This window comes from Bos indicus x Bos taurus, chromosome 2 (assembly GCF_003369695.1).
Source record: "Bos indicus x Bos taurus breed Angus x Brahman F1 hybrid chromosome 2, Bos_hybrid_MaternalHap_v2.0, whole genome shotgun sequence".
NCBI classification, from domain to species: domain Eukaryota; kingdom Metazoa; phylum Chordata; class Mammalia; order Artiodactyla; family Bovidae; genus Bos; species Bos indicus x Bos taurus.
The window spans coordinates 129,957,796-129,973,511 of record NC_040077.1 but is presented as its reverse complement, the minus strand read 5'-3'; the positions used below and the strand labels follow the sequence as shown (position 1 = coordinate 129,973,511).

Sequence of the window (15,716 nt, the reverse complement as noted above, 5' to 3'; positions counted from 1 at the left end):
TGACAGCCAGAGTCAAATTCTGGCATTTGGCTTTTACTCTGAGATCAGGAACCACGGATTCTTTTGTACAAAGGGACGGTACCTGTCTTTGTGCTAAAAGATGATGCTGACTCCTGGGTTGAAGACAGAGAGAGTAGGGTAGAGAGAGGTAGGGCTCAGAAGGGGCGGAGGCATGGAGACCAGTTAGGACGTCGTTGCAGTAACCCGGATAAAAGGTGATGGTGGCGTGGGCTGACCGAAGTAGAGCCAGGGGAAGTGGTGATTAGTGATTAGAGTTGGGATGTATTTTGAAGATAGAGCCAACAGGATTTATAAAGCCTTGGATAAGGGACATGAGAAAAGCAGGAGTCCAGAATGATTTCCAGGTTTTGTATCTGAGCAACAAGAAGGGACAGAGTTGCTGTGAAGTGGGGGGAAGGTGGCAGGGGAGTTCGGATTTAAGTTTAAGAAGCTGATTGGGCCTCCAGTTGGAGGTGTTCAGTAGGTAGTTCCAAGTGTGCGTCTGGAGTTCAGAGGAAGGGTCTGAGCAAAAGATATAAATCTGAAAGCTCTGAGCATTTAGATGTTTCAAAGGTGTGGAATCAGATGAGAGAGAAGATAAGATGTGAGATGACAGTCCTGGAGCAAAGAAAACTTTGGAGGCCAAAGTGGTGCAGAGGACCCTGCAGAGGAACCAGAGAGTGCAGGCGCAAGCGAGAAATGCATCTTGGAGGGCGGGGAATGGTGACCTGTGTCCAGTGCTCCAGGCAGGTCAGGGTTGTATTGTAGACCTGTTCATATGTGTTTGTCTCCTTCAGTTGGCTGAGAACTCGGGAGCAGACACATTTAGCAGTGTTGTTACTTACAGCTTTGAAATAGTGAGACATGGGCATGCCATTTAATGGCTATTTTTCCTTAGGCTGGTTCTCTCAGTCTCTTTGAGCTTCAGTCTCATCTGTGAAATGGGAAGGTTAGAGTATCTCGTAAGGATCAAATGAGATCGTCCAGATGGCACACAAGCAGACTCCCTTTCATGCAGTCAGACCCATGCCAGTTATCTTCATGATTAATTCAGTGCACCCACCCCTTGCTATTCAGCAGCATTTGCTGAATGAACCAGTGAATTGCATGTGCATTTTAATATTTCATTCAGGGCATTTCCCTGTGTGCTTGTGAAGCGTTAACGTGGCATTTCTGGGGGTTCCTCTAGGATCGTGTGCTGACCCTCACCAAGCGTTTCTGGAAGAAGAGAGGAAGGGGAGTCCTCGGACAGAGCTGAAGTGATGGAGCTCCCCAACTACAGCCGGCAGCTGCTGCAGCAGCTCTACACGCTGTGCAAGGAGCAGCAGTTCTGTGACTGCACCATCTCCATCGGGACCATTTACTTCAGGGCCCACAAGCTGGTCCTGGCTGCTGCCAGCCTCCTGTTCAAAACCCTGCTGGACAACACAGACACCATCTCCATCGACGCATCCGTCGTGAGCCCCGAGGAGTTTGCCCTCTTGTTGGAAATGATGTACACAGGCAAACTGCCTGTGGGCAAGCACAACTTCTCCAAAATCATCTCCTTAGCCGACAGCCTACAGATGTTCGACGTGGCCGTTAGTTGTAAAAACCTTCTGGCCAGCCTCGTAAACTGCTCTGTCCAGGGTCAGGTGGTGAGGGACGTCTCCACACCATCAGAGCCGTCCAGGAAGGAGTCGGAGAAGCCTGAAACGGAAATCCTTTCCTCTGAGGGTGCTGGAGAGCATCACACTTCCCCGGAGGTCTCCACTCCTCCAGGGGGCCCCGTGAAAGTGGAGGTGAAGCACGGGGTCCATACGGCAGTGCAAGAGATGAGAGTGGATCCTCCTGCTGCCCAGGAGGTTCAGGGGCACACAGACACCCCGGGGTCTCATTCAGCTGAAGTTTGTCCCTCCGCCCCTGTTGTACAAACCTTTAGGGAGGCCAAGGAAGCAAGCACAGAACAAGGTAATACTCACTTAATCGTTGTTTTGTAACCTGTCCTTCTATTACTGGACTCAGTGACCTTTATGAGTTTTTTTGTTTCATTGATAAACTTGTCAAAGACCACTGTTAGATTGGAAACCAAGATCCAATAACCGTACTAGGGCATTCGTCTTTTAAGCACGTCTGTGGTTTTAAGCGTTGGAAGCCTGAAGGTGAACCACAAAGCAGAAAGCAGTATTGTATTGGAATAACCGTGTACTGGTTTTATTTTTACCCGTTATCTTAACTAGGATGAAGATGACACAGAGGAGGAAGCTGTGAGACATGGTGTTTCTGCTGCTCATAATTGATATGTTAGACACCATTTATAAATGCAGTGCATGACCTAAAAGTTCTCAGCTTACACTTGTAAAAATCATTTCAAGTAATCAGCCACTGATTTTTTAAATTTTGTTTTGTTTTACATTCAGAGTATGAGGGGAAACATTACCAGCTGAATTTTCTTCTAGAAAATGAAAAAATCTTTTCAGACGCACTCTTGATTACCCAGGATGTTTTAAAAAGACTGGAAGAGTGTTCAGAAATTAAAGATGTGCAGAAGCAGGTAGGTACCATGAGTTTTATTTGTTTGCTGGTTTCATATTCTCAGGATAGATCAGGTATCAGGGTCTCAATTTTTTTCAAACCTTAAGCTTTTTTTGGGTGGGGGGACATTTACCCCCTAAAAGGACAATCTTGCAAAAGTGCTAGGCAAGGTATTTTCAAAGCAAAAACACGTTTTGATCACTAGGTGAATCCCCAGTTTTGAACCAGGATACTTAACTGAGGTTACCATTTCCTCCTGATTAATCAGGAATAAAATGAGGCAGAAGGCAGTCACAGATAACCCCAAATCATAGATCAAATAATAGAAACAAAAAACAAAATAACCATAAATACTGAAAACATGATACAAAAAGGATTTAATATAAACTTACATAGTAAATTGCATCCAGTTTTTAGGAATACAGTTGCTATTTTCAGACAATAATGGGGAACTTGTATTAAATACTTTACCTGTGCTATGCTTGGTACATATGTTAGTTATCTCATTTAATCCTCACAAAAATCATTGAAGTGGATACTATTTTATTATTTTATATCCCTGTTTTACGGATGAGAAGTATCTCAAAGAAGTGATATAGCTTGGCCAAGGTTGCGGAGGTCATGAAACTAAACTCTGAGCAAGAAGTCAAACCTGAGCGTTCTGATGTTAGAGCTCTTCTCTTGCACTGAGTTATTGCCTCCCAACGGGGTAGAAATGATACGTGTATGTCAGGGTGTATAACTGTTCAGTGTTGTCTACAGAAAACTGGCAAATGCTTATCATCTCTGTTACTTGGTTGATGTTTTCTGTTTTTCTGTCATCTCAATGACATGCGTCCCCACCAGTGGGCTCCCTCACTACCCAGCTCCTCACGCCTGACGGTGCAGGGCTGACCACACGGCCACTCTAGGACTCCCTCGCTTCCCCTTTCTCGTGGCCTCGCCTCTTATTCTGAGGGCTGCTGGCAGAGTGAGCGGGCGCTGCCCTGTAGGCTTGCTCATCTGACTGGCAGGTCCGGGGGGAGGCCTCTGGTGCTGTAGGCAGTTTAATGGCTGTTAGTTACTACTGGTGACTGAGTTGGTAAAGAATCCGCCTGCAGTGCAGGAGACCCCGCTTCGATCCCTGGATCGGGAAGATCCCCTGGAGAAGGAAATGGCAACCCACCCCAGTATTCTTGCCTGGAAAATCCCATGGACAGAGGAACTTGGTGGGCTACCGTCCATGAGGTCGCAAGAGTCGAACATGACTTAGCAACTAAATCACCAGTTACTATTAATCCAAGCAATGCATGCCTTCTACTATTTAAATAGTTCCCTAATTCATAGCAAGTTACTTTTTATTTTATTGTTTAATTTTTAATTGGAGGATAGTTGCTTTACAGTGTTGTGTTGATTTCTACTGAAGAACCCAAATCGGCCGTAAGTGTGTATGTATGTGTGTATCCCCTTCATCTTGAGCCTCTCTCGCTCTGCCCCACAACAAGTTACTTTTTTGAAAAAATAAATTCAAGGTCAAGTGTTTACCGCAACCATAGTTTACTGACAATTGCTGTAAGTTGTTTTCTTGAGAGAGAAACTGTTTACAAGACGGCGTGGACCCTGATGGCTCTCTTAGGGGAGGTTTCAGACTGTAAATCCTGGCACTCTTGGCGCTGATTATGCAGAAGGACATGATGGTTTTATATTTTTGCACTTGGATGTTCTCTTAACGGTCCAGTCCATCATGTCTGTCACTAGGTTGTTACCTCGATAGCTTACAGACACCCCTCTTCGTTTTCTCTCTTACGACTTCCTGCCCACTTAACTTGGGCTGCAGAGGGGCATCGTCACTCCTTAGACCGGCAGTCCTCGGATTACCAGTGTCACGTGTGTACTCACCCACACTGTGTCTGACGCGTTTTCTTCTCTTAACACTGGTACCTAAAAGTGTCTGGCACATAACAGGTGCTCAAAAAATATTTGCTGTATAAGGATTCATTCAGCATTTCCCCCCTTCTCCTTGCCCTAATCCTTTGATGGCAACAACAGTAATAGTACTTTGCAACAACACTGATTCTCCGTGGGTGATCTTTATAGGATTATGTTATTTCTTCCTCGGTTTTAGAGGTCAGAGTAAGAGCTCTACAAAATACTTGGTGGCTACATTTAACACTGATTCTGTTTTATTCTATAATAAATTGTTCAGCTACAGAAAGAAAAAGGCAAGAATACTGTAAGAACATAAGATTAAATTAAACATAGAGTTGGAGGAGGAATTCCTTGGTGGACTTGCCGCTTCCACTGCAGGGGTCCCAGGTTCAGTCCTTGGTTGGGGAGCTAAGATCTGGCAAACTGTTTGGCAGGGCCAAAAAAATATGTGTGTATATGTAGAGCGAGCAAGCAGGAGAGAGTTAGGAGTCCCTGCCTTGTGCATAGGCCCTGTATACTTCTTTCTCTCACTTTCCCTCACGCTCTCACTTTCTTTTAGACAGCTTGAGGTATGATTGACATATAGCAAACTGCACATATTTAAAGGTTGCAGTTTGCTAAGTTTCAAAACCTGAAATCATCATCACAGTCAAGATAGTGACCATGTCCATCCCCCCCTAAAAATATTTTCACATCCCTTGGCAATCCATCCATCCTCCCCCTTTCCACTCGCCCTTCCCCAGGTGACGCTGGTCTGCTTTCTGTCTTGATGAATGTGCATCTTCTCGAGTATTACATAAATGGAGTCCTACAGTCTGTGTTCCTTTTGGTTTGGCTTCTTGCATTCAGCATAACTATTTTGAGGTTCACCCAGATTGTTGCATATTCACTCCTTTTTATTGCTGAGCGGCATTCCATTGTATGTATATACCATTTATTTATCCAGCTCTACTATTTACTAGCTCTGGAGTAGAAAATGGGACCCCACTCCAGTATTCTTGGCTGGAAATTTCCGTGGGCAGAGGAGCCTGGTGGACTATAGTCCGTGGGGCCGCAAAGAATTAGACAGGACTGAGTGACTGAGCATGCGCACACACACCCCCCATTTACTAGCCTTGTGACCTTCATCGGCTTAATTTCTATAAGTCTTAATTTCCTAATTTGTAAAATTTGGGAGAGTTATCACCTACATCATAGGGTCATTGTGAATTAATTAAGATTTATGTAAAACTCATACTAAGATGCCAGGCACATAGAAGGAGCCCAACAGGGGATGACTGCTGCTGTTTGCTGATACATTAACTCGGTGTTTTTGGACTCAGTCAGCCTTGAAACTCCTTTTTCACTTAATGCCTTATAATATCCTAGTACTGTGGTCACTTCCTTTGACACGAGATGGTTTACTGTTGATGTTTAAGCTTAATTTGCAAGTCATGCTTTCAAATGGGTGCCATTACCCTTGAAAGTAGTTTTCTGAACTGCCAGTGTAGTGTCTCACACGAAGCCATCAGTCTCTAGAGTAACAATTCAGTGTATATAAAAATGATCTTGTTAAAATGTACGCCTCCAGACCACATTTCCGGAGTCTGAATCTTACATTCTGGTAGAGCTTGGGAATCTCCATCTTGAACGAGTTCCCCGTGGATGGCTTTTTTGGTACCTCTAGACTACATTTTGAGAAGCATTGCTGGAGAAGTTAACGGCCTACAAAATTCTTAATGTGTGATGGCAGATGTCACAGCATCTATGCTGACAGCTCTCAGTGTTTTGAGGAGTTGCTGAATGCCCATTTTCCCAAGTGTTATTCTTTGCTTTCCTCTTGATTCAGCAAATATTTACTGAGCAACTGGTATGTGCCAGGCATTGAGCTGGTTGCTAGGGGAAAAAAAAAAAAAAAAAACATAAATAAGGCTGGATCCCTATCCTTATAGAATGTCTTGACAGCAAAGAAACCCTGGCACATAGGCACTCTACATTTCAGCTACAGTTTTAAAGGTTGTTTGGGGAGTTTGTTTGGTGGTGTTGTTTTATTTATACATTTCTAGCTCCCAGATAGCTTTGACTGTTTTTGGTAGTAGTGGTGGTTGATTTTGGTTAATCATCATCACATTAAAAAAAAAAAAAAAAATTAGCTTGGGCTTCCCTGGTGGCTCAGTGGTAAAGAATCCGCCTGCCAGTTCGGGGGACACAGGTTCGATCCTTGGTCCGGGAAGATCCCACATGCTGCAGAGCGTGTAACCCTGTACGCCGCACACTCGGTAGTGTGTGCTCCAGAGCCCAGGAGTTGCAACTCCTGAAGCCTGTGCACCCTAGAGCCCATGTTCCACAAGAGAAGTCACTGTAATGAAAAGCCCACACACCACAGCTGGAGAGTGGCCCCTGCTCGTCACAACTAGAGAAAAGCCCACTCAGCAACAAAGAGCCAACACAGCCAAAAATAAATTAATAAAATTATATAAAAAGAGATAGCTCAATGTTAAAAATAATTTACACTTAGATGTGTAATTTTGAGGCCTCTTAAGGCTTATAGTGATATTCTGATTGAGATGGACTAGTCGGTTCCTTTTTTTTTCCCCTAAAAAACGGATATGAGATAGGCAGTTGGCCTGGATTGAGTTAAGGAGGACACATGAGCCAGTGTCCTGACTGTTTTATTTCCTGAGATGAGTGATGAAAGGTGGCAAAGCCAATGCCTGAGCAGCGATTGCAGCAACATGAGAAGAGGCTGGGCGGCTTGAATTGTGTGAAACCAAAGCCAAAACTGATTACGGAGAAATCTCTGGGGTGTTGGGATGGAACAGTGTCTTCCGCTTGTCTTCATCTCAGTGTAGTATCTCTGACCCATTAGAAAAAGCAGGTACTGACCTAAAGGGCTTTCTGGCTGAGCTGAGTAAAAGAAAAGTGTGAAAGTGTTAGTTGCTCAGTTGTGTCTGACGCTTTGCGACCTCAGGGACTGTAGCCCCCCAGGCTCCTCTGTCTATGGGATTTCCCAGGCAAGAATACTGGAGTGGTAGCTATTTCCTTCTCCAGGGGATCTTCCCAAACAAGGGATCAAACCTCCGTCTCCTGCAAGGCAGGCAGATTCTTTACCACCTGGAACCACCAGAAACTTATACTTTTTTTCAGCTTTTGTGCTAAAACTTTTAATTTATTCCTAGCCATGGCCCTGCTTTTTAAATCATTGTGTATATAGCAAAGTGAGTCTGACTAGAATAAGGAGATATCTCTTTCCACTATTGATTTCCTTGCTGTTTGATCTACTTTTCACCTAAAGTTCTAGAAAGACTTCCCAAACCAAAGGCCTGGTAGCATCCTTTTTTCCTTCACCTTTGTTTCAAAGGCAAATAACATTGAAGGCTCTTATGTGAACCTGATGTTTTCAACTGTGTCATGACCTCAAGGGTTTGTTAAGAAGTGCAGGTCTGTGTTTTGTGGGCTGTGCTCACTGACAAAGTAGGGTAACTTTCTTGAGAAGTGAAGGGGTAGGATTCACTTTACAGATCTATGAGAGATAAACAAGTTGGTTTTTCAAGTCTCTTCTAATTATCAAGTCTAAGATATGCAGCTATAGCTCAAAGGGCTGGTGGTCTTATGGGAAGGGAATTTCATTCAGTTGAACAAACATTTATTAAGCACCTATTGTATACTGGTCTCCGCACTAATCATTGAGACCAGGAGGAATGGTATAGATTGTCTGGAGGCTAACCAGTGTTCCATCTGATGTTGATTCTAAGAAGTCCAGTAAAATCCAGTGAAATGGATTTGGTTACACTCAAAGTCTGGAAGATGAACCTCGCAAAAGAGGCGCCAGGAGCCGGCGTTTCATCCTGGTATTCTGCTCACCAGCCATGCAACCTTGGGCCAGTTACTGTGCCTCTCTGACTCTCCTTTAGGTGGTCGTGGTAGCGCCTGCAGGGTCTGGCGTGGGGGGTGAAGTAGACGGCACGTATGCACAGCGTCTGGGGTGGCGCTGAGCTGTCGTGGTCCGTCTCGTTGTCACCCTTGTCTGGCCCTCAGCGTTCAGGGAAGGTATGAGCAAACAAGAGCGTGGTGTGACCCAGACAAGTCCAAAGGCCGTAGGCGGGCAGTTGGGAAAATAAGTAAATGCCATTAAAAGATCTGAGTGTAAAGGAAAGATGGAGTCATTTTTTTCACAGACAACAGAGGGAAAGAAAACTGTTCCGTCTTGAAATATATTGACCCATATTTCACTCATGGATAAAAGTACTTTGAGTATTTGTGTGACCATGAATTGGTACGAATTTATTGAAGTACTTTTAACTCTAAGAATCAAAGGGGTTCTAAATGTCTGGTTGAAGAATAAAAGTCTGTTTTGGTTCATTTCCCTAAAGTTCTGTTCCGTGATAGCAATCAGTGAGTTCCAGCCTGTTGCAATATGTGACACCCTTCTGTTTAGGCAGATTCCCTATTTCCAGAAAAGGGCTTACTCCGCTGTGGAGCCCCAGGCAGCCTAGGGCGCTGATGGAGCTAACAGTTAACTGCGCTGGCTCTGATGCAGGTCCGCAGTAGGTTCTGGAAGAAAGAGCAGGGCGCAGGGCCGTCCCGGCAGCTGATTGCTCACTCCTGGCCCTTTCATCAGCCCAGCCCCGCTTCTCTTCCCAGATGGCCACCCTGGTGTCACTGCTGAGCAATGAAGTTAACAAATGTTTTAATTTCACTGCTGAGCAGTTCGGCAGAGGAGGAGACGGCGGTGAGGATAATGAGCAGCACATCAGATCCCACCGTTGATGAAAGCTCCCCTCCCCACCGGCTCAAATGATAATGCAGACAAATTGGATACTGAGAGTGGCGGACCTGGGATATCCGGAGAGCTTCGGTGAACGAAAAGTGGCCTAGGATACAATGAGATAGCTGTAGACTGTTATCTACTAAGTGCACAAGACGGTCGGAGGGAAGGAGGGAGGGAGGAAATGGAAAATAAAGAGGAAGAAGCAAGTTTAAAACTAAGGGTATGAGCAATCATGGGTCTTTAGGAGATACCTATTCCCATGGTCCTACGTTGAACGGATTTCTCTTAAATTTTAGCAGCTTTAAAGAACAGGCATCTATGCTCTCACGGTTTTTGGGGGTCAGAAATCCAGGCACAGTTCAGCTGAGTCCCTGGCTCAGTGTCCCTCACGGAGCTGCACTCAGGGTGTGAGCCTGGGCTGCAGACACGCCAAGGCTCAGCTGGGGACGTCTCTTCCTAAGCTCACTCATCTGTTTGTTGGCCAGGGACTGACTTCCTTGCCACGAGGGCCTCTCTCTTGGGCCCCTCCTAGCATGGCAGCTTGCATCCTCTAGAGCAAAGACGCTGAGAGAGTCCACACAGGGGTGAGATGGCAGCCACGGTGACTCAGCCTCACACTTGCCGGCCCGCTACCTGTCCCCTATTCTTTTTCTTAGAAGCGAGTCACGAGGCTCAGCCCAAGGGCGTGAAAACCTGGAGGCGGGCATGCTAGGAGCTGTTTCAGAGGCTGCCTGCCGCAGGTCCCTACTGCTGTCAAAGAAGAGGCATTCTAAGGAGACTATAGGCCAACTGCTGAAAGCCAGAAAGCCCGAATAAATGAGACCAAAGAGAATTAGGCGTTCAACTGATATCTTTATCTTATTTATTATTTTTAAAATAGAGACAAAACGATTTATCTTTTGTTCATGAAAGTTACTTATTCCAGTAAAAGCTTAGTGTGGATTATGTATTTTATCTCTGTTTACTTTTGGAGATGGCCGAAAAACATAGGAACCTTTTTTTTTTTTTTTTTAAGTTAGCTTTATACAGTCCTTTCTGATCAGGAAACAAGCTCGAGCAAACTCAAGAAACACAGAGTCTGACTCATTTATAATCCTGTTTATTTGGGAGGCAAGGAGATCAAGTCTCTCTAAACAATAATTTTAAACATGTAATTACTGTCAGAATATGTAATAACTGGGTGAACTTTGCCAGTGTACATATTCATGAGATCCTTTTGTGTTGTGTATATTGCTGTGAGTGTGTGTGTGTCTAGAAAACCTTAGATTTTTGTTCTCTAAAGACTCTCCTTAGAAAACTATTTTCTTTTGTAGTATCAATACTAAAAAGCATCAGAGGTAGGTTGTAGTTTTGCCAAGTAGGAATATAAAGATTATATATAATGCTATCCACATGAAGTTAAGTTTTGATTACCAGATTTTTCATTACTGCTGAGATAGAAATATTAATTCTGCCTTCCAGTTGGCCTTCCTCCCATCTGCATGAGACACTCAGTTGAATGCTAACATTGTTTATCTTCCCCCTGGAGTTGTTGGCATTTTAGTGCTCTAGGTTTAAACAGTCATGGAGGTGAGTTGGGTGTTAGGCATGTGGTGCTGAGACCCCTGGAGGATCAGGTACATCCCACAGACACTGTGACTCTTGATTGAAACAGAGTTCAGGATGAGCATGCTGGTTTTCAGGGCTGTCTTCATAAAGCGACGTGTGTGAGAGCTTTTCAAAAGGAGAGTGTATAAGGGAGAAAAAACAGAGTTGAGACCAGTCTCAGGGACTGCTTTTGGTTACCGATTTGAAAGAAGAGCCATCGAGGAAGGCAGAGAAAGAGTGGCCAGAAAGGCACTGGACTTTGGACTTCCCTGGTGGCCCAGGCGGTAAAGCGTCTGCCTGCAATGAGGGAGACCCGGGTTCGATCCCTGGGTTGGGAAGATCCTCTGGAGAAGGATATGGCAACCCACTTCAGTATTCTTGCCTGGAAAACCCCATGGACAGAGGAACCTGGTAGGCTACAGTCCACGGGGTCGCAAAGAGTCGGACACAACTGAGAGACTTCACTTCAGTTCAGAAAGGCAAGTTCTTACCAAAACACTTCCGTATCAGGAAGTCAGAGAATTGTGTTGCAGAAGCGATAATACCATCAAGTGTCATAGAAAGGTCATGTCAGCAGGGACCATACTGTTGAGGGCCTGCTTGTCCAATCCAGGGAGCATGGGATCCCTGACTCGTCTCTTTCTGGGCACTTGTGTTCCGCAGACCATAATGGGATGCCTTGAGGGTGAAGGACAATCAGCATTTCAGAGAATCCTGGATAAAGTAAGAAGTGAGAGCCTGGGTGTTCAGACCGTTGTGTCCCTGTTGCGGCTGTACCAGGATTCCAATCCTGCAGTCAAGACAGCACTGTCAGACAGAAAGCTGGAGGCTGTAGAAGCAGTGCAGCCAAAAGGTAGGAGAAACCCCATCCACCTGAGTGACTGCGTTTTGTTCTGGGAAGATGCTACAAAGCTTGCTCGAGTGATCCCATTTTTTTCAGTGGTTTAGTTATTATTAAGTGATTTGCACATAAATTTCTACCTATAGTTCCAGAGGCTGCGTGTTAACATATACAAACTGAATTTGAGTCTTCATTTCTGCCCCCTAGTTAGCTAAATCTGACACCTTGAAGTTGCAGAATATCATCCGTGTTCTGCCCTTCAGAAGCCACACGTCCAGATCAGTGTTTGGCGTGCCCAGGGTGGACTGGTTGCTGACAGCACGTAAGGGCTGAGCTTTTTCTCGTTTGGGCACAAAGCGGTGGCCTTGCCACGCAGACGCTAACCTCTGCTGGCTCGACTGCTTTGTGTTTCGACAGATAAATGAAGCACTTTCCCTTTCATAGAAGAGTTTAAACGGAATGATAAAGTATTTTCCTCTCCAAAAAGAGATTCTGCGTTCGGGTGCTCAGAATAGGCTGAGAATCACTTTACTATTCTGTTAGATCTCTCTTGACAAACCACACTGTCATTTTCTTCAAATTGACTAGCTTCTCTTGTCCGTCTCCAGCTCTTTCTCCCCCAGGGAGCACAGAGGAGGGAAAGACCTTGTCTGTTCTGTTACTGGAACACAAAGAGGACCTGATCCGGTGTGTAACACAGCTGAGACCCATTTTGGAGTTCCTGGAAACAGTGGAGGAGGAATTCCTGCCTGGCTCTGAGAAAAGGGTAACTGTCCAGTGTCTCTTGCTCCCTCCTGAACTCATGTGACACTTATTTTTAAGCCTCTCTTGTGGCACAGAGCACCTTTCCCCTTGCAGTATTTCTTCACATGCTACACGGAAAGCGCCTTGAAGCTCGGGTTCTTACTTCATGCCTCCTGTATCCCCTGCATCCTTAGATGCACAGACGGATGGCTCTCCCTGCTCTGACTCTGTAAGATTCTGACTCTGTAACTCTTGCCCCCAAAAAAGTTAGATGTGTGTGTGTTTAGGCGCATTTCTAATTATTATGACACTTTTTACAGAAATGATAACACTGTTCATCTTTAGTGATGAAGTCACTAAAGTAAGTAGTCACTTCCTAATAAAGTAAGTAAGTACTAAAGTAAAGAAGTCACAATTGGGAAAGTAAGCAGAGAGGAAAAAACCTAAACCTCCCAGCATCTCGGCACTCAGAGATCGTCACTGCTAACATTTTGGAGCCTGTGCTCCCACTTTCCTCGTCTAAATCACCCTGGGACGGGAGTATCACATAGTTTTGTGAGTTTATTTTTTAATTGGATATATTGTGCATGTATTTCCATACCTGCAGTATGGATTATGGTAGCTGTATTCTGTTCTAATGGCTGTACCATGATTCTTTAATGCTTTCCTGTTGGGCATTCTTTTCTTATTTTTTGCTTATTCCAGTATTTTGCTATCATAAATGATGCTGCAGGGATCATTTTGCACATAGATCTTTGCATACATCTCAGGTTATTTTCTCAGAGGAATTTCTAAGAAGTGAGAATTTGGAAGAGAGAGTGTCAAGTTTTCCAAGTGTTTGATATATATTGCCAAATTGCCCTTCAGGAAGGTTGTACCAATTTACTCTCCCTCCAGCCAGCTGCTAAAGTCCTCATAAAACTGCTAGCATGACTTCTCAAGCCAACTAGATAACTGTATTTGTTGGTGTTATCGATTTCAACTTTGTGCTAAAAATATTTTGATATTGGGAAGGAAGAAATAGGGAGATAGAACTTTCGTGCCATCAAACTGTGGGAAGTGGTTTAACTGTTCAGGAGAGAAAATGTTTACGAACCATGGGTGTGATGGCTGAGTATTGGACTCACAGTGAGGGAATGGATCCTAGATTTTCTTATTCTTGATGATATTGCGTTGCCATTTTTTTTCATATAAAATGGGAAAACTTTTCATCTCAAAATTGTATTTTTAAAATTATATTTTTAAAAATTTAACTCCTTTGAACTTCTTGAGAAAGATGATATACTCACAGGATAAGATTAAACCCCTATTTTCTCCTTAGACTTGAGATTAAGTGTAATTTTAGGCATTCAGTTTAAGTGAGCTGCTTCTAGCTCTAGAGGTACCCCGTCCTTGTTTAGTGATTTCATTCAGTTACTCATTCAGACCTTTTCCTTATTAGCTAGATTGAATGTGTCCTCTGAACTGCTTCATTATCTTGGTGAAATAGCCCTTATAGGAAGAGCCCAGACTCAGCCTCGTTCCCCGCAGCCCGGCAGACCCCACCGTCATTTTCCTCTGTCACTTTCGGTTTGCTTGACAGAAAGGGCTGAAGCAGAAGAACTTAAATTAGTTGTAAATCACAAAAGCACTTCTTAGGACTGGGGTTCCACCAGAGCTTCATTAAGCTACTCTTTCTCACGAAAATTGGAGGAGCATAATAAGGCAGGAGTGCAGAGAGGGATGTCGAGCGCATAGGCACGGTGTTTTCATACCATCTGGAGCGTGCCGTCTCGGGCCTTTGGAACTTTCTCTCCTCTGGCATGATGCTAATCACAAGTACCACAGTCTGTAAACATACCTTGGGTGCTGTAAGAAGTGGTAAATAGGCATTTCTTTACTTCAGGATTGGAAACAGATACAGAAATAGTAATTACTATAGCTGCCACTTATTTATTGCTTTCTGTGTGCCAAGCAGTGTGCTGAGGACCTTTTAAGCCTTACTAAATTCTACCCTTGTAGTAACTTTATGGGGGGAAAAAAGTGAAAGTGAAGTTGCTCAGTTGTGTCCGACTCTTTGCGACCCCATGGACTATAGCCTACCAGGCTCCTCCACCCGTAGGATTTTCCAGGCGAGAGAACTGGAGTGGGTTGCCATTTCCTCTATTACCCTAATTTAAAGATGGAGAAACAGAAGCTTTAGAAGTGTGAGCAGTGCACCCAAAGGCACGGTTGCCTGGGCCAGCACTGGAACCCAGACTTCTGAACACAGCACATCTGGGACTTCCCTGGTGGTCCAGGGGTTAGCATTTCACCTTCCAGTGAAGGGGTGCTGGTTCGATACCTGCTTGGGGAGCTAAGATCCTACATGCCCCGTGGCCAAGAAACCAAAGCATAAAACAGAAACAAGATTGTAGCAAATTCAATAAAGACTTTAAAAATGGTCCACATTTTTAAAAAAAAGATCTTTTAATGAATAAGTGAACAAAGCACATGTCTTAACCCCTGTGCATCTTGGTTCCTATTAATATTGGTAACCAGTGTCATTTACTAGCAATCACTTGTCCTAGGAGTTAGGCTTAGCTCTACAAATGGGAACTTCATTTTAGAGAATCCGCATAACAACTGTGCAAGAGTTGGTATTGTTATTTTCCTTTGCAGATGAGGAGATTAAGGTTTAAAGACTTAAATAACTTGCCCAAGGTCACAGAGGCCATACATTTTAGAACTTGGTTTCAAACTAGGCCTGTCTGGCTTAGCAGTTCCTTCTCACTCTTAACAGTATCCACCTGCTTCATTTTGGATCAGGTTATCGCTTAGGATCTGAGAGGTAACGTGGAAATCAGAATAGCTTTTAGGTATAAGTCCTTATTTTAAATTATGTCTCATTTAGTTGATAGAAATCTGATATGTATGAGACATGCATATTTTAAGGAAATATACATACTTTAAGGAAAGAGAATGACTGTGTTCTGTATGGACAAGAAATATGACAACTTAATTTATTAATATATATACATGCCTTTAATAGATATAATACTCCTTTTACATATATAAAACCAATTTGGTTTTATACCTGATTTTATTATTTTTTAAATGGGAGTAATTTGAGAGTGGCATCCTCTGACATGCAACAATGACTGATCTGCCTAACTCTTTCCCCTGAGAGCTGGCTTTTTCCCAAGGGAAGCCTCAGGATTCAGTTACTGTGAACCTATAGACTACATGTACTGAAATAATCCCCAGAGTTATCCACAAGAACCAAGTTATATAGAGTGAGTTGCAGCCCATGAAGAATTAGTTCTACTATAATAGGAAAATAGCTATAAAGTAACTAACTGTCAGGGATTTGACTTTTCAACCTTTGGAGTCCTGTGCCCTGTTGACTCAGAG

The 15,716-nt window shown here is 43.9% G+C and overlaps 1 protein-coding gene across 6 annotated transcripts in view; it reads left to right on the top strand.

Moving 5' to 3' along the window:
• Nucleotides 1–15,716, top strand: part of ZBTB40 (zinc finger and BTB domain containing 40) — an 80,452-nt gene that overhangs the window by 39,695 nt on the left and 25,041 nt on the right. For all 6 annotated transcript variants that reach the window (XM_027521041.1, XM_027521027.1, XM_027521035.1 and 3 more), the window contains 4 exons: nt 1,190–1,950; nt 2,400–2,533; nt 11,423–11,612; nt 12,209–12,366. In XM_027521041.1, coding sequence (XP_027376842.1) covers nt 1,263–1,950; nt 2,400–2,533; nt 11,423–11,612; nt 12,209–12,366 — 1,170 coding nt within the window. In that variant the 5' untranslated portion in view covers nt 1,190–1,262. The remainder of the gene's footprint in view (nt 1–1,189; nt 1,951–2,399; nt 2,534–11,422; nt 11,613–12,208; nt 12,367–15,716) is intronic.